General features: G+C 38.2%; 1 protein-coding gene across 1 annotated transcript in view; it reads left to right on the top strand.

Moving 5' to 3' along the window:
- The window catches only part of LOC135717130 (homeobox protein Hox-C3a-like), a 57,504-nt gene that overhangs the window by 17,445 nt on the left and 15,077 nt on the right, over nt 1–24,982 (top strand). Inside the window, exons 2-3 of the mRNA XM_065239079.1 lie at nt 14,112–14,331; nt 18,463–18,565. Of these exons, the coding sequence (XP_065095151.1) occupies nt 14,112–14,331; nt 18,463–18,565 (323 nt within the window). The remainder of the gene's footprint in view (nt 1–14,111; nt 14,332–18,462; nt 18,566–24,982) is intronic.

The following is a 24,982-nucleotide window of genomic DNA, read 5'->3' as shown; positions in this document are numbered from 1 at the left end:
GTGCTGCCTATTGCAAAATTTTCATCCGATATTTTTTTAAAAACGCACGGTCTCCGGCGAAAAATATAAGCCTACCCGACACCAACCTGACTTCTACCAAACCCCAACCCGATGTTGGCCCGACATTGACCCGACATAAACACATAATTGACCCGACATCGACCCGACATTTGGCCGACGTCGACCGTAAATTGACCTTACATTGATCCGACATCGGGCCGACATATCTGTTCGGGATCATTCTTCTGGGTTTCTTCCATACTCTACTGCCGTATATTAATTGTATATAATGTCTCGTGACAGCCTTTTCGTGACAGCCACTTGGGTAAGCTGAGGGATGTCGTCGGTTTGTGAAGGCTGTTATGACGACAGAAACATTGAGAACCTGGTCATAAAGAAATGTATAAATACAGCCCATTCGGTTCACTACGTTCCAAGCACGATGATTTTAGCAAAGCGGGTATAGATGCGACTGTTCTAATACAGCTTTCATTCGTTGGTGCGTGCGCTGTTGCCAATACACTTCGAATTCAGATCTGAACGTACGGTAGCAAGCGGTAGTAAAGCACACAAAGCAACAGTCAATTCAGGTATAAACCAACTGTCGCGAGCAGGCTGTACTTTTTGGAAGCCTGGTTAGGCTTCCGCTTTTCCAAATCCGAATTGCCGGGCCTTACGCTTGACCCCTGCCATCAGATTTTGTACAGCCACCTTGTCCACCTTCTTCGCCGCAGAAAGCCAGTTTGCCTTGAACTACTGCTCGCCCTTAGCAGTTTTTTTGGTCTTCTTTAGGTTCCGCTTGACAATAGCCCAGTATTTCTCAATTGGGCGGAGCTCTGGCGTGTTGGGAGGGTTCTTGTCCTTGGGAACCACCTGCACGTTGTTGGCGGCGTACCACTCCATGGCCTTTTTACCGTAATGGCAAGATGCCAAATCCGGCCAAAACAGTACGGAACAACCGTGTTTCTTCAGGAAAGGCAGCAGACGTTTATTCAAACACTCTTTCACGTAAATTTCTTGGTTGACAGTCCCGGAAGCTATGAAAATGCTGCTTTTCAAGCCACAGGTACAGATGGCTTGCCAAACCAGATATTTCTTTGCGAACTTTGACAGTTTCATGTGCTTGAAAACATCTGCTACCTTTCCCCTTCCTTTTGCCGTATAAAACTCCTGTCCCGGAAGCTGCTTGTAGTCGGCTTTGACGTAGGTTTCGTCGTCCATTACCACGCAGTCAAACTTCGTCAGCATCGTCGTGTACAGCCTCCGGGATCGCGCTTTGGCCGTCGTATTTTGTTTATCATCGCGATTTGGAGTCACTACCTTCTTGTAAGTCGATATTCCGGCTCGTTTTTTGGCTCGATGCACGGTTGTAGACGATACACCCAGCTTATTTGCGGCATCTCGGAGAGAGAGGTTAGGGTTTCGCTTGAAACTACCGGCAACTCTCTTTGTCGTCTCAGCGGCTTCCGGTTTTCGATTTCCCCCCGATCCAGACTTCCTGGCTGTCGACAAACGTTCCCCAAACACTTTAATTACATTTGTAACGGTTGATTTGGCAACTTTTAGCGATTTTGCCAACTTTGCGTGCGAGTAGCTCGGATTTTCGCGATGCGCGAGCAAAATTTTAATACGCTGCTCTTCTTGCTTGGACGGCATTTTGACAACTGAAGAGTGAATTCCAAAATCAAAATAGGAGCAACATTCTACACACACACACACCTTCAAAATGAGGGGTGTTCAGGTCTTTTAAATGCAAAATTGAAAGAAATACGTCAAGTTGATATTGACCAAATTTTGACCGTATCACCCTTTAAATTTAGCTGAGATCTCAGTAAAAATAAATGCCGAGCCTCGGTGGTGCCAATCTCGGCAAAAAAAAATCTAAGTGTGCAGATGTGCGCTTATTGCAGTCTGCAACCACTATCGAGTCGTAGAATCCTCCTGCAAAGACTGATTATTATTGGCATGATAAGTACGGTATTATTGATCAGCAGGGTTAAATTAAATACTGAAGTTTCTCGTTATTTTGTTTATGTATAATACTTTTTATGTAAAAGGATGTTGAACAAGGATGTATTCGAAACCAAAAAAATATTCCACTTGAAGAAAAATAATGATAAATTTCACTGATCAAATTCACCCCGCTAATTAATAAAACTCCATTTTACGGTACGGTTCTACCAGCCGCCTCCACAATTCATATCTTCTATGGACTACCGCACTGCGTATATAACAGTCCACTCGACAGATGTTGCACACTATTCAATGATGTGTGTGATGTTTTTGAATTTTGATGATCATGAGACAAAGAATATATTACTTGCCAAAAAGGACAAAATTATCATTAATACAGTGCATGAACTGACATTACGCTGCTTTAACTACAATTGTTTATTTTTACGGCCATAAAAATTACATGAGATTTCCGACACGATTGAAGCAACCGGTGGAAACTAACGATTTTAAATTGGCTCACTACTTGACTAGCCTATTGGTTCCAAGTAAATCGATTAACGTACCCCATTCTAGTCAACATTCTAGTACTACACTATGTTTGTTTTGATTAGCTATGAAAGTTTGACAGATAAAATGAGGGGATCGTGGATTTTCCTATTTTTCGAGGGGTGCATCGATTAGCTTGGGACCGACGAGAGTACCAGAGCTGAACCAAAAAGTTGAGCACGTTTCATCTAGTCTTAGAGTTACCTCTATGATTAAAGTGCATCCTCATGGATGTAATATTAAAATTTATTTTTTGCTGTGCAGCTTTGATAAGACTGCCGTCATGAAACATCAGGGTATGCACACGCTCATGACAATTTCTAGTTCTAGGAAAACGCTTGAAGGTCGCTTAAGGTGAAAGGGGATGTCATTATTTTTTGAAGAATCAAAAGCAGTTTTTTCATTCTATACCAAAATTACGTCCATGAAAATGTATTCATTGCATTATACTTGCCTACCGGAACACAGTGAACACATTTTTTTTGACAAAATTAAGGTTTTAAACGAGAAAAAAATCATTTGATTAAAATAAAATAAATGACGTCCCCTTACACCTTAATGCCTTGTTCAGACTGGAGAGTTATAACATGTTATAACGGTTGTCAAATAATTGCAACACAGAAACCACCATCAAGATAGCTCTATAACATGTTATAACTTTGTAGTCTGAACGTACTATAAGATAAAACTCCCGCTGTATTCAGTTTCTTGGATATACTTCTAACTGTTGCTTTTTTCAGCTTACTCACGCCTGTCTATTACGTTTCTACTGCCCAATTTCTTAACTGTTTACTCTTACGTTCCACTTGCTGCTACCACTATTCTTCGGAGCTCCATTTACTTGCCAATGCTGCCGTTGTCGGTCCTCTCGTTCAGCTGGTTCCGCTTATGTGGCCATTGTCGGACGTTATCTTGCGCTTCTCTTCCTCTCGCTTCGCTAGCGTCTTGGCTACGACTTCGATTACTTCCTCTGTCTATATTTTTGAAAATTGAAAAATAATTAGCTAGATCTAGATACACTTCATTTGTTTTTGAGAACAATGCTATGATACTATGCGCTCCTAATGGCTTTGTGTTTTAGTTTTTGAATGAATGAAACGAAATATTACAGGGTACTTATTTTTAGCGCAGAAATCTAATAGGTGCGAAATCAGCAATCTATATGTATATGAATTTCTGTCTGTCTGTCTTATGATGGTTCGAAACTCCTCCCCCCTCTGTAAGGGGGGGGGGGGGGCTCCCATACAAATGAAACAGAAATTTCCGCATAACTCGAGAACTAATCAAGCAAATTGAACCAAATTTGGCATGTAGAGGTCATAGGGGATAGCCCCTTAGATAAGAGGGGGGAAGGGGGCACGTACAATATAGCATGCTTTTTTTTTTAATTGGCGCATAAATTCAAGCTAATATTGAATCCCGAGCAAGGCCGGGCACACTCAGCTAGTATTCAATAAAATTAAATTATCGCGAACGGGACATCAACTAAGAAAATGCGATCACCGGTTCACAATAACGCAACCGAAAAACTCCAATGACTCGAGGTCAAAACGTAGGCGATAGGGGGATAAGACGGTCAGTGGGGGTAAGACGCACAGTGGGAGTAAGACAGACAGTGAGGGTAATACGGACAGTGGGGTTAAGAAGGACAGTTTTGACGGGTCAACAATTGAATTATTAGGTTTTGGTCACATCCACTCACGATAATTAATGCATTTCAGAATACACAACATGGTACGGGATCTGTCAAATTTTAAAAGTTTAAACAAACACAATAGAAAAATTGCTCAGCTCCAAGTCAAATGCTTACAACATTATTTTCGATACTATTCCTGGTTCTTTTCTTGATTGTTTGTTGAAATAAGTAATTATATGTTATTTATACACAGCCGTTTGGAGGCATTTCCACGATAGTTTACCATCGGGGTAAGACAGACAATGCCAATAAGAAACAGTTGTTAATGTTTGGAATTACGTAATAATGTTAATGTCTTGAATATATATGTGAAAATAGATCCACCGTAATCGGTAATGATCTAGTTCTTGAATGCTCATGTGACTTTATATGTGACATGGTGAATTTTGGATCTGGCGTCGTAGAGTTCATCATTATTACAAATAGTAATCATCCAATTCGGGTACCTCCCTTAGCTCAGTCGGTAAAGGCACAGCTACCAAGCAAGACCATGCTGGAGGTCGCTGGGTTCGATTCCCGGTCCGGTCTAGGAATTTTTCGGGTTGGAAAATTTCTCGACTTCCCTGGGCATAGAGTATGATTGTACTTGCCACATAACTATACTAATGCAAAATGGTACAGGCATCGAAAGCTCTCAATTAATAACTGTGGAAGTGCATCTAGAACACTAACTTGAGAGCACGCAATAAGCTAATATGCCATACGCAATAAGCTTGAAATGCGAGGAAGAAGAAGAAGAATCATCCAATTCATTCAATTGTTTTTATTATTTGAACACATTGAATTTTTAAGATTGTCCGTCTTAACCCCAGCACCTGCCCATGTTTTTTTTTTTTCTAAATTTGCTCCCTGTTTTCAAAAGATGCATAGGCTATTACCGATAGAGTATTTTTTCTCCTTGGTTTGTTTTCCCTTGATCTTGTTTTCCGTGCTTGCGTTCCACGCCATTTTGTATTTAATAAGAACTTCGTAGCTAAATCGCCAACTTTTTTTAGAAAAATTTTTGCATTACAAGCAATTGTATGCACTCTTTATTCACTATTTGGCCGAGAATAGTTAATCAATTATTACTACCTGTTTTCTGATGGGAGCGTTAATGGTTTCCCCGACCGCACCATTGTCGGATTTCTCCATCTTTTCCATTTTGAAAGCCAGCACTCAACCGAACTGTACTGCTCTTGTTCACGACTGTCTCAAAACTGATCAAGTTGTCCTCTCAGCTTTCAATTTCCATGGAAGCTCTCCTCTCCTGCTTGCGTTGTTTTACCACATATTTTACTCTGATACGTACTAGAATTACGCAAGCTCTCTTGAGAGCTTCGTGTTTTCGATCTATTTAATCTTTTCACTCTCACACTCTCTCGCTCCTGAGAGCTTAGTGCTTTCGTTTTATTTATTTTATTCACTCTCACACATTCTGGTACCTCAATCTAGGCTACAAAAGTTTTATTGTTAATGCATACATTATTATTATTTGGATATTGCGCATTTCACACAAAACTGAACAAATAAGCGCTTTTTCACTTATTAAAAAGAGCCGGCGCCTGTGGTGTAGAGGTAAGCGTGACTGCTTTCTAACACCCCGATGGGTCTGGGTTCAATCCCAGCCGAGGTCGGTGGGATTTTTCTAAGGCATAAAAATCTCTGGTCACGTCTTCCTTCGGAAGGGAAGTAAAGCCTTTGGTCCCGGCCCATGTGTGTTGAATGGGTGCGATATCCTACGCAGGTGTGGAAGCTGCCTTCCAGCACATTCGATTGCCGTCAATGGATGGCAATCGATGTCCGTCGGTGATTGGCACTAGATTGCGGAACAGGGACTGACGTTAAATAAAGGAAAGAAGACTTATTAAAAAGTGTGATTAAAGTGCGAGCTTCCGACTAATCGTCTTGGTGTCTTCGGTGCACTTATTTCTTATGATGCAAGCAATAAGTGTTCCGAAGACACGAAAACGATTTGACGCAAAGGTGCACTTTTATCACACTTTTCTGCATTTTTCGGGCAGTCCAGTTTCAGATGCAATCAGCAATATACGCTAGAACTATTCTTACTTTTAATTTATTATCAACATATAGTCCTAAAAAAATGCTCCGATATCTTAGCTGCTCCGTTGTCCTTGCTCTTCAACCTGTCACTTCGTCAACAGAAATTTCCCGCACTATGGAAACGGTCTACTATGTTCCCTGTTTTCAAGAAAGGAGACAAACGCAATGTGGAAAACTACCGTGGGATTACCTCGCTTGGGGTTGAATCTAAGGTGTTTGAGTCGCTGATAAATGAGAGATTGTTTGCTTCCTGCAAGCATTACATAAGTACATGTCAACATGGTTTCTTTCCTGGCCGCTCCGTGGAAACTAATCTTGTCAGCTTTACGTCGTTCTGTATGGAAAATGTATGCAAGAAACTTCAAGTGGATGCCATCTACACTGATCTTAAAGCTGCGTTTGATAGAGTTGTGCACGACGTTCTGCTAGCAAAGCTTGAAAAAATTGGATGTTCTGTTTCCTTCTGCAGCTGGCTTAGATCGTACCTCGTGCAACGTGAAGTTACTGTATGCATTGGAAACTACTCATCGTACTGTTTCTCGAACAGATCAGGAGTTCCACAGGGTAGCACTTTGGGACCAATGCTCTTCTCTTTATTTGTGAACGATGTAACGTTTATTCTACTACGAGGAGGTAAATTGTTTTTTGCCGATGACTTGAAGATTTATCTAGTCGTTCGAGGCTATGCCGACTGTTTAGAACTACAAAACCTTCTTGAAATCTTTAATGATTGGTGTGAACGTAATTTTATGGTCCTGTGCGTCTCAAAGTGCTGCGTAATTAGTTTCCGTCGAACTAGGACTGCCATTTTGTTTGATTATAACGTTTCTGGAACTGCAGTTCACCGTGTCGATCACGTTAAAGACCTCGGTGTCATGTTGGATGAAAAGTTCACATACACTCGCCACTTCTCAACCAAGATCGACAGCTTGGATTCATGTTCAAGATATCTAAGGAATTTCGTGATCCTCTGTGTTTTAAAGCCCTTTACTGTTCATTGGTACGCTCACTACTGGAATTCGCGAGTGTAGTTTGGAATCCCTACCAAACTGTATGGAGTGGACGATTCGAAGCTGTTCAACGCAAATTTGTCAGATACGCACTGCGCTATCTTCCATGGAGTGACCTGCTGAATTTACCACCGTATGCTGACCGCTGTCGTTTACTGGGTTTGGATACTCTTGCTAAGCGACGAAACATATCGCAGGTCGTCTTCGTTGCTAAAGTTTTACTCGCAGAATATGATGTTCCTGAGTTACTGGCCAAAATTAATCTGTATGCTCCTGCCCGAACACTCCGTCCGAGAACCTTGCTACATGAAGTAGTACATGCAACCAACTATGCTGCAAACAGTTCCTTTGTCGCCATGATTCATCAATTCAACGAAGCCTCTGATCTATTTGACTTTGACATCAATGCCTCGATGTTTCGTCATCGTTTGCTGTTGGCCAATTTTTAATTTTTAATGAGTGACTACATTTTGATTTAAGTGTTTCATTGAGACTATCAAGTCAGATGGACTATAATAATAATAAATAAATAAATAAATAAATATTATATAGAAGCACCAATGCTACCGACGCGTCGCCAGGGAGGCAGCTCTCACACCTGGACCGTACCTATCGACCCATCAACTCATGAACCGGGGATCAACTAGGATTGAACCCAGGCCTTATTATCGAACATGCTGATAATGCTGATGATGATGGTGTTGTTGCACACAAAAAATTATCGTTAATATAATTGAAAAAAACATTGTTAGAATTAAAAGTTATCATTGGTTCTTTTTAGTAGAAAGTACAGAGCTTTCAAAATAAAAAGCTGAAACTTGTCAAATTAAAAGTTTCCCTCATTGTTAATTTTAAAAGTTGAAGCTTTTGAATCAAATTGTAGAACCGTCAAAATAAAAACCAAGGTTTTTAAAATGACTTATGAATTGTTTCACTTCAAATGATGCCGTTTTCAGAGTAGTAATATTTATTTTTATCGCAAAATGAAATTATTTTCAAATTAAGAGTTCTTAAGCTTAAAAAGAAAGTATTCAAACTCATTTTCTAATCATTTTTAATTATTATGTATATTCATCATATAAATCAATAAATAAAAATCACTTTTTTATTCGTATGCCATTTATCGCATCGTCAAATGCCATTTATGATATAAAGGAAGTGACACTTTGGCAAACGGAGCCTTTTCAACAAATTCCCAGCACCACTCCAGGGTAGCGTAATACATGTTCCGTGTGAATCTGGTGCCCTACTAGAGAAATTCAATTTTCAATCGATGATCTAACGAAACGGCATTCTTGCCCGTTGGAGACCTTCCGTTTGAAGTCCAAATTAGGCTTTTCCGGCGGAACAACCACAGCTGATGCAGTGAACTTACTCCATCAGTTCCGCTGGTTGTGGACGATGGGATGGAGCAAACTCTTTCGGGAAAACAGTGATGATCTTCAGTGGGAGTCTATATGAATGTCGAAACAATATAAATGTGAGTGAAATGATTTTCCCAATAAAGAGATCCATTAAACCAACAATAACTTCAACGATTCACAGATTGACTTACTTTTAAAAATTTGTTGTCCCAAATTTCTACAACAGACGGCTGACCAAATTTCCACTATCGGAAAAGGCGGTAAATGAGAGTTCAGTGCTGCCAGTAAAAACGACCTCTAAAGATGTATTTTTGACAGTTGTACAACTTTACTTTCAAAAAATGCACTTTTAAATTTACAAGTCGGAAGTGAAAGAAAAACTTTTAAGGCGAAAAGATAAATGTTATGTTCAATATTTTCGCAGTTGAAACTACGGATTTTGGGAAACTTTTAATTTGAAAATGCATCATATTTATTGAATTTATTATTAAATTGTAAGTTTTTTAGTTTTTTAGTAGTTGTTTTTTGTGTGCATGCTATTGAAATATATTTCTGAACAAGAAACAATTACATTAGAAGAAGTGTTTATGATTTATCTTCTAAAAAAAATGTTTGCAAATAGACTAGGGCGTTGCTTGACAAAAATAAATCTTTTTTCGGTGGCTCTATAAGTGAAATTTAAGCACAAATGTTTATGAAGAGCTTTGAGTGGGTTGGTTTATTTCCTTTAAATTCCGTTATAATTGCTTATCTTTTGACAGATACGCGAATTTCTTCTACTACTTGCAGACTTCAGCAGTGCCAAGTACTCAACACCACTACTTGGCACTGATGAAGTCTGCAAGTAGTAGACGAAATACGCGTATCTGTCAAAAGAAAAGCAATTATAACGGAATTTAAAGGAAATAAACCAACCTCCTTAAAGCTCTTCATAAAGGGATTCGGTTAAGAGGTTCGACAAATTTAAAGGATTTCACAAATGTTTGCTTGTCGATGAAAATCATTCGATAAGATTAGGACTCCAGTTGAAGCAATGGTGTAATAGTTACCCAAAACTAGAAAGAGAGGAGCGGACTTGCCTGAAATTACCTAGGCATAGGTTGCCAAGGCAGTTTTTGAGTCCACTCCTCGCTTTTAATGGGCCCTCTCTACTCTAAACCATAATGCCTCTAGGGTTTTTGTCTTCAGGTCATATCAGAGGAACAGATGTAAATGGACAATATAGTTATCGACCTGTAGATTATAATTATTATAGTTTATGATATTAATATCTCCTTTAAACTTCATTTGCAACGGACCGGGGTCGGTATCGATCTAGCTGGAAACATCACTGCTGCCATACTTATCGCTGCTATAACGCCCTCGGATCGCCGATCCTGGTCCTCAAGGATTTGCACAGCGTCCGTTACACGAAAACCCACGAACCCCTCATTTTATCTGTCAATCTTTCATAGCGAATCAAAACAAACATAGTGTAGTACTAGAATTGGGACCAATAGGCTAGTCAAGTAGTGTGCCAATTTAAAATCGTTAGTTTCCACTATAGATACTATAGATTCCATCGATAAGCGGGGGCACAAATGGTTTGTTTGGCAACCATTAAAAATTAATGGTCTTACTGGCGTCCGTGCAAAATGTGCATGCCATCATAGAGTTCTTCGTTGTGCAGTTTTGTTTTGTTTTGTTTTCCTTCGTGCGCAAAAGTTCAAAATGAAGTGGAAAGCAAATCTTTGCATTGATGAATCGAGGGGTGGTTTCCTTCTTCCGTTTTCCGCTAAATAAATACGCTAAATAATATTACAATACTACCCCCGCAAAAAAACACCATGATGACGTCATGCTCGTTTGGCTACACTAACTGACAATTCCACCGGTTGGTAGTACTGTACCAGGGAGGCAACTTCAAAATATAATTCAGAACTTTGTTATGTATCCTTTTAAGAGCATTTTTCCTGGTAGTCTGGTGGTTCCTGGTAACAACTAGACCATCTTGGCACAACGTAAAGCATGGCTGGTCTAAAAAATTGTTTAAATATTAGAAGTTTTTTATGTCAGAGTTTGGATTTCTGGTTTATAAGAGGATACCTACAATCATTTTATATATTTGTTATATAAACTTTGCATAATTGTTTGCTATCGTCAATCATTCACATTTGAGCTAAAAGTTGGCCATTTTGAATCGGCATATTTTACATTATTCAACAATTCATAACTCGAAAACTTCACGTTACAAAGATGTATGAAATGGCGTCTGTGACAAAGATGTAGTAACAAATAATTCCGTTTCTGTAAAAATATATACGTTATAAAAAAGCATGCTCTTGGCTGTAAACATCAAGCTCGAATGTCGATTAATGTCGTCGATTGATCGTCCAACCGGGGGATGTAAGATTTGCGATGTAATGAGGGTTTCATCATCGCAGGATGTTAGTGGAGATCGCATGAACGGAGGATGAGATATACCAAGCTGCAGTAAAATGCAAGAAAATTGGAGACCAAAAAATGAGGAGTGTATTAGCATAGAGGTAACTCTAAGACCACTGGGTCCCGAAGAAAATCATTATTATTTTTGGCTCACTCAGTACCAGAACAACGGTCCCAAGCAGTCCCAAGCTATTTCACTCACCCCTGCATGTTCTGCATGAATCCACACACCCCTGATGTTATCTGTCAAACTTTCATAGCGAATCAAAACAAACATAGTGTAGTAATAGAATTTCAACTAGAATAGGGTGCGTTAATCGTTTGCTTGGGACCAATAGGCTACTAAAGTGGTGAGCCAATTTAAAATCGTTAGTTTCGTATTGATTGTTGGTATTAGTGAGTGATATGAATTATGTCGAAACAAATTTTAAAAAGGTTGCCGACGGCACTCGAACCAACAATCAATACGAAACTAACGATTTAAAATTGGCTCACTACTTGACTAGCCTATTGGTCCCAAGCAAACGATTAACGTACCCCATTCTAGTCGAAATTCTAGTACTACGCAATGTTTGTTTTGATTCGCTATGAAAGTTTGACAGGTAAAGTGAGGGGTTATTGGTTTTTCCTATGTTTCGAGGGGTGAATCGATTAGCTTGGGACCGAAGATAGTACCAGAGCTGAGCCAAAAAGTTGAGCACGTTTCTTCGGGACCTACTAGTCTTAGAGTTACCTCTATGCTCGAACTACGAACGTTGCGATAAGCAGATCTGTGCTTTCTTCACTGCTCCCTCCATGCTTCGGAATATGGATAGAGGCTTAAAGCGTATAAGAGGCGCATATCGTATAGAAGCTCATGAACGGGAAATGGAGAGAATGAAGGCAACTGTGTGCGTCATTCTACAATGTTATAAATAAAAAAACTTGCTGATATAGTTGAAAGTGTAGACAGAAAACGAAATAAAAAGTTGAAAAATCATTGCATCGTCTGCATGGTCAACTTACATATATCATTCTCTGCGGAGGAAGATAGGAAATGCAACTAAGATTCAAAGCAAGGTTGCAAATACTCATTTCAGCTTAAACAATGTTTTTCTAAATTATGAAATAATTAGATGCCATGATCAAATTTTGAATTGGTAGGATACAAGAAGAGGTTGCAAAGAATGTGTTTGACATATTAAACCTGTTTATTTCACTTCATGACAGTCACAATTAGCGATTTTTCAAAAACTCACTCACTCACTCACTCACTCACTCACTCACTCACTCACTCACTCACTCACTCAGCGATAAGAAAATCGCTGATTGTGACTCATAGAAAGCAAAATTTACAGGTTTTATGTTTCAAACGCATACTTTGTAACCTCTTCTTGTAAGTTACAAGTTAAACATGCAATCATACCATCTTTTGGTTTTATTATCCCGAAAAACATTATTTTAGCTAAAATGAGTATTTGCAACCTTGATTCAAAGTAATAAATTTTTGGTTTGCGTGTATCTTTCGATAGCGTAAGTGAATTGTGTAGTATAAATACGTAGCAGGCGCATTATTTTGTTCATTAAAAGGTACTCCTGCTTAAACTAATACGTGAAAGACAAAAATAAAAATACCAACTTTTTTCATATTTGCACTTGTTGACGAAATGCATAGGAATGACGTCATCACGCAAGAGCCATTGCTCTTCATGCTTGGCATGCACAATTGCTCATTTGTTAATAACTTTTTACTCAGTTGTTGAAATCTATTTTTTTTAAAGTAATTGATAGATTGGAATGTTAGTTTACTAAAGATTTGCAAAGAGTAGGTAAATCGTAATATTTTGTTTCTGTTCGGGGCATAACACCACTGCGATCAGTAATTTGATCTATTGTAGTCCTCAGTGCATGTCGTATTACTCTATCACTATCGAGAAATGATGAAGTATTCGATTTTGTTTACAGTTGTCATTCTTGCATTTATCGCAAGGATCCGACTGTCTTGAGATTTGAATCAACATCAATGAATTTTTACAGTTCAAATCCGAGATGTGGAACGAGCATTTCTCACTTCATTTCGCAACGCAAAAACATATACAGTTTATTACTAGAAATAACTACTACTTTTTTTACACATCTATAACAAACTTGAACTCTATTCTATCTACTGCTTCAAAAAGAACTATGTTTCGTCAACTTTGTGAAAAGTTATTAGCAGATGACCAGTTCGTGACCAAAACTGTGTATGCCAAGCATTCACCTCTTTAAAATAACCGTGGTTTAAGCTTACCGTTTGGATCTGTATGATTGTAGTGTGTATGTGTTTGTGATTAGAAAACGCGAAAAAAAAATTCCACTGGAGTGGGTGGAATTCTTCGCTCCACACAACCTAAATATTTACATTTTTTGACAAAATTCAGGTAATCATGACAGATCTCTTTTTTTTTTCATTCGCGTTGTTTTCTAAGATCAAAACGTCATGATTACCTGAGATTTGTCAATGATTTAAATATTTACACGTCGTGCATTGAAGAATGGAAAATAACAAGAAAATGCTGAAGAGCTTTGAGTGAGTTGGTTTATTTCCTTTAAATTCCGTTATAATTGCTTATCTTTTGACAGATACGCGTATTTCGTTTACTACTTGCAGTACTCATCACCAGCTCTTCAGAAAGGGATTCCGTTAAGAGTATTCAGTATTCTCTCTAACTTAAAATAGCTTGATTTAAACCGAAGACAACAAATCAAGAAGACTGGCAACTTTGCCATAATCCAAGCGACAGATACAATGGCGCTACGCTTGAGCAAATACACAAACTCTTCTTCTGAGGATGTAATCTTTGCTATCAAATTCGTTCGAAGCATTTACCTTTGAGCGGCAGATGACGCGTTCGTATGAGAAAATGAAAGATTTGCCAGTCTTCTTGATTTGTTGTCTTCGTTTAAACTTAGAAGCCATTTAACTGAATGACATCGAGTAATTTTACACCAATTATAGTGCTATATATGCGCTATAAATCGCAGAAAATTTTAAAACTTTTTTAATCAGTATGGAGTCATCACTTCTCTATTTATATACTCTTCTCTTTTTAGACCTCTGTCATCCGATTCTTCCGGTTCTAGTCCCAGTATAAGCCCTGGCTGTGAAAATCAAGAACATTACAAAGATGATTTGGATACAAACGATGCAGAAAGAGATGTTAATAGCTACCACGGATTCCCTCCATACTACAACCTATCAAATTCTGCCTTCATGTTTTGTTCAAACAACAGTATGTCCGGACGAAACGATTCCGAGATGAAATATCCCTTGGTATGTATGAGCCAGTACCTGAGTTTTAGAAGGCATATTTGAAAAAAATAATCATTTCTAGGGCAACATTGACAGTATTTCACGAGGGTTGAGACTCATTCAGATATACGAACAGCAACATCTGATAGCGGAAGCTTGTTCTGAAGTTGAAGATTGAAGATGTTGTGCTTAGTCTGCGTGGATGTGAGACTTTAAAGTCATAGAGCTCTAGAGTGCATAGACTCTTTTCACATGTTACTCCAGGTTTCACATTATATTGTTTTAAAGAATATCAAAAGTGCCTTCCAAATCAAGGCTCTGTATTGTTTGGTCCCAAATTTAAATCAATTTACATTCATTTTGAATAAAGGTGCTTCAGCTTGCTTATCTTACCAATCAGACTAAGGCCTTGATGTCCTCTGCTGTCGGATGAAGTCGTCTCCACTTTACTCGATCGATGGCTACACGACGCCAGCCTCGTAGTCTGCGAAGGGTCCCGCCTTCTACTTGGTCGATCCACCTTGCCCACTGCGCACCTCTTCTTCTTGTTCCTGTTGGGTCGCTTTCGATAAAAATTTTCACTGGGTCATTGTCCGGCATTCTTACGACGTGTCCAGCCCACCATATTCGCCAAATTGTTGCAGTGTGGACGATGGATGGTTCTCCCCGTAGCTGGTGCAATTCGAAGTTCATTGGTGTAACCTTTGGAGGGGTGACAATCACGAGAAGAATAACTTTAAGTTCTTGATAGCTCTGTATCCGGTATTTTTTTAAATAAATCTGTGTTCAAGATATTATTTTATTATATCCAGAATATCAAATAACTTAAATAAATAAGTTTCAGAATCATCCAGATTTTTAGTAAAACGAGATCTTTAAAAAATCAAAGCGTAAGACAATTTAGTTCTTCATCAGTTGGATTTTAGCAGCGCCGGTGGTGTAGTGGTAAGCTTGATTACCTCTCACTCCAGCAGGCCTGGGTTCAACCCCAGTCCGCACCGCCGAGATGTTCTGAGGCATGATATCCCTGATCACGGGAAGCAGGGGGGAAGTAAAGCTGTTGGTCAACGGTTCATGAGTTGATGGATCGATAGGTAGGGTCCAGGTGTGGGAGCTGCCTCCCTGGCGTCGGTAGCATTGGTACTCAGCATGGAAAACATGATTGACGGAAAACAAATCAACATAAATAAAATCAGTTAGCTCTTCAAACAATATTTTATGCACGGAATCTTGAACAAAAAATCGTTGTCTATAATATATTGATAATTTCGTTTTTAGAAAATTATTGAGAATATTTTTAAGAAAATCTGTGAAGTGTTCAATTCACAGATTTTTTAAAGAATATTCTCAATAATTTTCTAAAAATCGTTTCAAAATTTAGTACGTTTTAGAATTTGTCAAAAACGTCCCTAGATTTTTTTAAATAATAATAATTAAAAAATAATCACAAGAATTCGCTAAGGATAACCCTTCAAAATAATCCTAGTATAATCTTGAGAATTGCCTTGGAATTCAATTCAGCATAATCTTGCATTCATCCTGAAAAATCCCGTTGGATTCTACTTTGAATTCTCCAGAGATTTCAATTAGAACTGTACGCAGAATTTGATTGGAACCCAGTTCAAAATAGCCTTTTCTGCTGTGGAACATTATATTATTTTTTTTCTCTTCTGTTGAATATGATAAATACACATGGAGCTCAGTTCTAAAATTTCTTGGAATTATCCTCGAACTTATTTCCCTTTAAAATAAAATTGATGTTTTCTTATCAATTTGTATTGATTTTTCGACAGAACTTCAATTTAATTCTAGGCAGAATTATGTTACGTTCTCCTCGTAATTTCTTTGAAATCTTCATCAAAATGCTCTAAAATATTCTTAAAAATGCCTGAACCAAGAAAATGTGTTCATGTTCAAGAGGACCTTGAAATGTTTGCTCTTAGTTGCAGAATTTAAGAATAACAATACTTCAAGTTTGAAAAAAAAATCTATATCTTTGTAGTTTTTTTTTCTCCTCTATTCGGGAAATTAAACCACTGCGACCAGTAATTTGATCTATTGTAGCATATCGCGTGTCCTTAGTTTAGTGCATGTCGTATTACTCCATCACTATTGAGAAATTATGAAGTATTCGTTTTTTTTAACAGTTGTCATTCTTGCATTTATCCCAAGGATCCGACTCTAATTGAAAGGTCCCGCTATCTATACCCTTCGGAGTGTTGAAAAAACCTTAGAAAGACGTGCCCTTTGTCAGTCAAAACCGGATTCCTAAGCAACAAAAATAAGCAATGACACCGATAATGACCATGCATCAGAACCCTAGGCTTAACCACTTCAAACTAGAAAACAACGAATAGAAGATTAGGAATCACATATATGAAGACTAACTAACTCATTTTTTTATAGTTTTAAGTTCATCCTCGGTGGATAAAGCCGAGTATTGTCACTATCAAGAAGGCATAACGAGTAACAAGGACTAAGATGTGTTACTTTGATTACTGAAATATCCTGTTCCCCTAGTTTGAAGCAGTCAGGACTAAGATTCGGTGGTAGATCTTACATTCGGTAACGCACCACCAAAAGGTGATCTACCCACGTTTACGGGGAGGTTTAATATGTCCCAATAAGCCAAAAATCTTAAGTATATTTTTTTTAGCTTGAAAATAAAAAAAAATCCCTGAAGTCTCAAGATTTTATAGATGTGATCGCTTATTATTACAAGTTATAGGGGAAAAGTTGGCTTCGGCAATACCTTAACCTATTATCGTCAGGGGGTAAACAAAGTCCTAGAGCACTCAAATTTGGCCAATAGTTGCTCTGAAACACAATGTACCCACATGCCAAAATTGAGCTCCCAAGGACGTTTTTTACCCCCTGACGATAATAGGTTAAGGTATTCCCGAAGCCAACTTTTCCCCTACATAATTAACAATTGCTTAGATAAATCTTTTATTTTTCGAAATGCAGCCCAATTGTATTTGAAAATTTGAATTATTTTATTACTGAAAATTTAAACAAGTTGAGGCTTTGAAAACTTTTTTCAATCTTGAACTGTATATAAATCCTTTAGGCTTAGGAAAATTTTAATTTGTTTATTATTGAAGGAGGAGAGAGTTTCACCATTGTCGAGTAGCACAGAGAGTAGCAACGGTGTAAAAAAGTTCACTTTATTTCACTTCAAACTTTTTTCGAAAGTTGGAAAAAATGGCGTCACCCGAAAAGCAACGTCGCGAATTGATTTTGCGCAAGCACCTGGAAAATCATCAACTCTCTCATAGGGACATCGGAAAACAACTCGGAATCGTGCAGTCAACGGTGAGTCGTGTGATTAAACGTTACTGCGCATCGAACGGAAGGACAAATGCGGTCAGAATGGATGTTCTATTAGTGATCGGATCGCAAGCGTGTCGTCATAGCGCTTAAGCGGAATCCCAATGCTTCGGTCAGGGATGTGGCCAAAAAGTTGAATCTGTCAAAGTATGTCGTTCAGATAGCCAAGGATCGGGAGGGACTGCATACGTGCAAAGTGCAGAAGGCTCCAAATCGTGACGAGCGGCAAAATACGGTGGGAAAGTCACGGACCCGGAAACTGTACACCCAGATGCTGACGAAGCCTCATTGTCTCATCATGGATGATGAGACTTACGTCAAGGCGGACTTCCGGCAGCTTCCGGAGCTACTGTTCTTCACCGCTCAGCACAAGTTTAATGTTTCGGAGGAAGTAAGGAAGCAGAAACTTTCAAAATTTGTCAAGAAATACATGATTTGGTAACCGATCTGCTCATGTCGCAAACGGAGTGCGCCGTTCGTGACTACCGGGACTGTAAACGGATCTACCTCAAGGAACCGTCTGCTTCCTCTGTTAAACCAACAAGAGGGCCCTACGATCTTCTGGTCGGATCTAGCTTAGTGCCACTATTCAAATGTGCTTAGAGGGTTTTGGTACAAGTTGATACAAGTACTGAAATCTGTAAACTTGAAAAATTATTTAAAATCCACATTAAAAAAAACTCATACATTGTGTATAAGGTTAGATTGGGTTATCTTTATTAACACATTTAGTATAAGGTTCATGCGTGATTTTATGATAAATTACCACCAATACAATCAATAAAAATAACTAAATATATACCCACTTCTCTCTATTCCCAGGAAGATATTAGAGGCCAGTTAAACTTTCCGCAGTTACCTCAGCTGGAATTCTTGAGGCAACCGTACTTGTATTATCCCAGGCTCACGGAAATGGAGATATCAGGTAAATGACGTAAGCTTTCAGAATAGAATGTATGTTTATTGGAATCAATCCTGATTAGTAACGACTCTTAGGTTTACAGCATATCCATAAGGCATACATAACATTAACATGCAGATGTTAGGCGTAATGTATCATGTTCGACATTGAAGACATTGGGCATAATCGCAATATACATGTTTTTCAACATTATCTTTGAAATGTGTGTATTAAAACCAGTTTATTCCTCAGTAAAATTAATGCATTAACATCAAGATAAAATGTAACCTATTAGCCTTAAATAAAAACATAGAAAAATAATGAAAAAAAAAACAATTTGAAAACACAATTGATCGAATCCTTTTTCCATACAATTTGCTTTACCACACCACATTTTCACATCTGGCGATCAACTTAACGTATAATGTTCGAAATGAATCAACATGTTTGCTACATAGAATCAAACATCGTGTTTAATTTTCAGATCTGAATAGCTTTTGGATGGCGATATTAGTGTCAGTGAAAACACGAAGTGACGGGATTCCATGAAACTTGTCCTTGACAGAATTTTTGTAAGCATAGACAGTAAACTACGGACAATTTTGACATCTTAAGAAGCGTTGTTTATTTTTTGACAACATTTTCGAAGATTTAAAATCTCTAGAAGGTCAGAGCAAAATATTAGATATTATTTGCCAATATGTTTCGAGCTAGGGGAGATGTATCATGTAGCATGGATTCCGTCCTGGAAGAAGTTTTTTTTTTATTATAGAGATTTTTAGCCGAAGGCTGGTTCATCCCTTCTTGGAAGAAGTAATATAGACCTGTGCGCCGCCACCGAAACTTTTTCACATGCCGCCGCCGATGATTTCGAGTCGGCGCGCCGCCGTGATCATTTTTGGCACACCGCCGTTATAATTTTCAATACGCCGACGATATAAAGGCTGACATACGTTCCTAAATTTTAGAAGATGTATTTCTCACAAACTGCACCAAATTAGAATATAGGATGTTAACAATGGCAATTATCAAACACGTTCCGGAAACCATGGGTATTCTATAGCTGCCAAGCCCCCTCAATTTTGGGTTGGCTAACATATTTTTGGATTTTAACGTTCTAGTTTAATAATAGTTGACGTTTTGATTCAGAAACCTATTCTGAATAATGGGAAAATTAATAGGTTGCCTAGATATTTATTCAATTTTCATTCTTGTTTCAAACAATCCTCTGCCAAGAAGGAGGGTTGCTGAAGCCACCACCATTGGTGGTGTCAGCACTGTAGCCTACAGTTTTTATGATATGTTTATATGTGCATTGACGACACATATGCGTTAAAAATCTTGTGTGAATAATCAATAATAAAACTTGATTTTTTCATGATTAGCTTGCCTAATTAAAAAATAATAATATAATAACTATTTAATTCCATCAAGTACGCGCTTCTTGAAGATTTATCACGATTATTTTGACGCGCAACAAATCAAACATCTATGTGAATGAGGCATAATTTCTCAATGTTTGCATCAGCCGTCTTAGATCGGCAGATAATCGTGCCAAAGAACCAACAATTTTGGCTTCAAGCAAAATGTTCGTGGATGACGTTTCTGCCACGGGAGTGGTTTCAAACGCGTGTTCAGTAACAGCCCCCTTCAGGGAACCCCCAAGGAAGTGACCAGATTATAATATTAATTAAAACCAGCCGCATCGAGTACCAAGATCCTCATTATACCATATATATTTTGAATTCCCCCCGGGTAAATGAAAAACAATCTGTACTTAAATCTTAACACATCAAGCAATACCTCAGATGACATGAGAGTCCGAAAAAAACGGCTCATGACATATATATCAAGTGTCTGGACACGTTCTAAATTCCCCCGAGAAATGGGCAGATTATCGAACCGTAATGTGACGTATCAAATTACAAAGAAATTCAAAACTACGGGCAAAAATCGAGTAGTCATCCAAACAACCTTAGAAATAATGTCGATAGTGTTCCGAAAAGCAGGTAGCACATTTCAAATGACGATGTCTATAACATGTCACAAACACCAACACAATATTTTTGTTTCATTCATCTTACCTAACTAGAATTAAAGTTGGAAATGTGATATTTTAACGACCACCAAAGTAATACCATAGAGGTAACTCTAAGGTATGAAGATCCCGAAGAAACGTGCTCAACTTTTTGGCTCAGCTCTGGTACTCTCTTCGGTCCCAAGCCAATCGATGCACCCCTCGAAACATAGGAAAATCCACGAAACCCTCAATTTATCTGTCAAACTTTCATAGCGAATCAAAAAAACATACATAGTGTACTACTATAATTTCGGCTACAATGGGGTACGCTTATATACATAGGACCAATAGGCAAGTCAAGTAATGAGCCAATTTAAAATCATTAGTTTCCACCGGTTGGTAATACACCGATGCACGCCGCCGCCGCCACCGCTGATCAAAGTCAACGACGTCACGCCGCGACACCACCGCCGCCGAGGCAAAAGCAGCTTCAACGCCGCCGCCACCGCCGCCGCCGATGAAAGACCAGCGCACAGGTCTAGTAAAGGGTGCACCGTTTAAAATCCGCACACACTTAAATTACTCTAACTTTTGAGCGGTTGGGTAAAATTAATTGAAATTTTGCGTAGACATAGTTTAATTTGTATTGTTTACTCTCTGTGAGTTGATTTTATCAGGTGCACAAAAGTTTTCAAAATGGCGACAAAAGAACACCCAACTAACATTTTCAGTTTTATAAGCCAACTTTTCTAGCGTTGTGCTGTAAAGTAGCTGAAAAGAAGCTGCAGATACAGCTATAAGCAGAAGCTAGCAAAATAGTTTTGGAGAGCGTTTACTCAACTTTTTCACAACCATTATTCAATTTGTCAGTCACACTGAATAACAACAGCCAAAAAACACTAATGTCTCTTTTATACACATACTAATCAACTTTCAACTTGTTACTGCAAAACAAAGCTAATAAAGTGAATATATTACTCTTTTGATGGCTTCTATACAACCAACCACTCTTGCTGAATAACATAAACATCAAAAGTGCTTTTTCAACAACTAAACTGTACTCAGCTAATAAACTACTGTCTTAGAGCTACTTTGGACGCATTTTCACAGTCAACTAGGTTTATTTTTAGACGTGTGCAGTTTTACAGCTTGTACTCTGCTCCTTTACAAAGCTTAAGTTACTAGTCGAGAAAAGTGATTCATGTGCGCTATTATAAAGCCTCTACTCTGCGATTTTGTTGTAGAAGGGCATGTTGATTTGTTTACATCAGTTCAAAGTGTTGGTGTAGCACAGTTGGTAGTGTCAAGGTTTGCCAATGCGTCGTTTCGAGTTCGATTCCAGGTTCCGGTGCAGGGTAAATAATTTGGTGATGACTTTGTGTAACTAATTTCGATTAATTTGATTCACAGCAAAATAAACTCAATAAATTCCTCCATAAAAAAAAGCGTAAACAGTATTTAATCCGGCTTCAAGAGAAAGCTGTGTAATGATTATTGGATAACCGGGAAAAGATTGAATACGCGCTTTTCAATTTGACACACAACTAAACAGCAGGATAACAGCTGTATAGAAGTGTTAATGGATATGCAATAAGAGCTTGTCCCAACCGTCCCAACAACCATAATTAGCTGACTAAGTTCGCCAGATTTGCTTGTATAGAGGTTGAGTAAAGGTTTCCTCATATCGTATAACGTTTGAATACAGCTTGAGGCTGTATAAATGAAATGAGTAAAGCGTTTGCATTGTGAAAATTGTTAGTTGGACAGTGCGTGCAAGTAAAAGTTTTGCACAAGTACTTTGAGAATAAGGATCTGTCACATCGTTCGCCTCAGTTCGAGATGTGGCTAAAAAGTTGTATTTGAGAAAGACTTTCGTGCAGAATACCAACCCGTGACAAGAAACAGAATACGGTCGCAAAAAGCCGCGCCCAGAAGTTGTACAACCAGAAGTTAACGAAACCACATTGCTGCGTAATGGATGACGAGACATATGTGAAGGCGGACTTCAACCAGATTCCATAAACCTGTATGTGACTGCCAAGGATAAGTGTGATGTTTCCGAGAACCTCCGGACACAGAAGATGTCGAAGTTCAAAAAGAAGTTCTTAATTTGGCAAGCGATTTGTACTTGCGGAAAGCGGAGTACACCTTTCGTTACCGCAATCACAATGAATGGACAGGTGTATTTGGCAGGGTGGCCGGATTTGGCATCAAAGGATGTGCTAGAGTAGTATAAGGCGAATGATGTCGATTTCGTGCCGAAAGATCTGAGGCCCCCAAACACTCCGGAACTGCACCCAATAGAAAAAATACTGGGCCATTATGAAGGAGCACCTTCTAAAACGACCTAAAGTGGTGAAGAATCTAGAAGAAATGAAGCAAGCATGGGTTAATATGCAAAAAAATCTGTCGATTCTGAAGTGGTGCAGAACCTTATGGCTGGGGTTAAGGCCAATGTTCGTGCATTCGGATATAAAGGCGAAATAAATTAAATGAATGATTTTAAAAACATACTTTAATTGCTTATTTTTACTCCCTGAAAATTTGGTGATAATCGGATAAAAACTCGAATTTAGAGATTGAATTTTGTATGTGCAGATTTTAAACGGTACACCCTTTAAAGCCGTTGGTCCCGGCCCATGTGTGTTGAATGGGTGCGATATCCGGAATGCTCAAGAACCCCGGCATTCAGCCAGTAACTTGCTAGTAATCCAAGACATCTTCCAAATGAGCTTAATATTACATTTTTTATCATACCTTAAACCTTTGAAGACTACTCAAAAATACTTTTATTTTATTAACTGCTACTATTAGTTCAAATATCAAAAATCCATCTTCATACAAAATAATCCGTTAGAGATAACTTCGTCAAGATACATAATCTCACAATTCATAAAAAAAATAACGAGATAACTGTTCAAAAGACAGTTTTAGTGTGAAATGCAATGTCTCTTAAATTCTGTAAGATGTTGTATGGACTGTGAGCCATATTATCACGCTCCGTATAATCCTGGAGAAGGTAAATGATTTCCAAGAGTCCCTGTATTTGGTACCGTAAAACGGGGTGAAGTTGATCATTACACCGTTCAATTTTCATTTCTCAACAATCCTATATAATATTCAATATAATAAAATAATTTGTTTAGTATTTCATTAATCAGATTAAAATAGTACTTCCTATGCCTTTACCATTCGAAATATACAATTTTGTAGAAGTGATAAAATATGCAACCTTTAACTGTTCCTAAACATCCTCTCAAAAGCAGCACTTATTCTGGTGCTTTGTGCGGTAAAATTTCTTATTTTAATTAATTATCTTTTTTTTTTAATTTCAAACATATTGTTAAAATGAAAGATTTCGTATCGTAAATATGATTTTATGTGAAAACTGATGTTAATTGCCTAGAGGCTTCACCACTAGGAGAAGTTCAAGAGAGATTCGACTGACAGCGTACCTATCCCTCATGTGGTACGAGAATCCGTCAAAACGTTACAGTCTTCTGATTCCTGATCAACGGCCGTCTGTAATGGTCCACTGAGATTTCGTCCGTAAGTCACACGAGGTTAGAGTATCGACCCAACAGGTGCTGTTCATAGAATGTTCGTTCGTAGTTCCCTCGTCGGAATGCTAACGTTATTCGAATAGCAGTTCACTAACCTCATATCCGGGGTAGCCACGGCTCAATGTTCTTCGCACGTGGCACGAGGTATGATTATCTCCATCCGGTGGTTCACTATTTCCGTCCGTAGATCCTTATTCAGTTTATTTATTATCAAGATTCATGATTTTATATGTACCTTCTAGTATATTGCGAAATCGACATTTTTTCGCGGTAGATCGACAACTACGCGAAATATGGACCGATAATTTATTTATTTATTTATTTATTTATTTCATCAACCGATGTAGACTAGTACAAATACATATACAAATTTGTTTTTCTTAAGAATATTAAAAAAAAAATTGTTTGCTATTCTATTTTTACTTCTTACGAGTTATGATTCTGTATGGAGTTAAAATATTGTTTTAGTTTATGCCGAGACATTGTAAAGTCAATGGTTTCGCAGTATTGATTATAAGAGACCATCATGCGATTTAATGGCCCATATTTTGCATAATTTGTGCGATGATGGGTTATGGCAAATAAATTTCGATTTCGGAGTTGCCGAGTAGGTGCATAGAAATTTTATTTTGATAAAAGTTCTGTTGAGTCAATGCGTTGCGAAACGATATCGTTTACAAATGAAACCATTGCATCTTCAGGACGCTCTATTAATATTTGTATGTTTATAAGCTGGTTTTTATAAGCTTCATATGATGGAAAATGGAAAATGCTTTTGTACTGTTTCTAATCTTTCTTCGTGCGTGATTAAAATGGAAACCAAACAAAGCTGTATTATTCTAGTATTGACCTCGCATA

Source organism: Ochlerotatus camptorhynchus, unplaced genomic scaffold, assembly GCF_037179485.1.
Source record: "Ochlerotatus camptorhynchus isolate MF236.1 unplaced genomic scaffold, CSIRO-AGI_Acam_v1.1 ptg000047l, whole genome shotgun sequence".
Classification (NCBI taxonomy): Eukaryota; Metazoa; Arthropoda; class Insecta; order Diptera; family Culicidae; genus Ochlerotatus; species Ochlerotatus camptorhynchus.
This window is presented reverse-complemented; position numbering and strand designations above follow the sequence as displayed.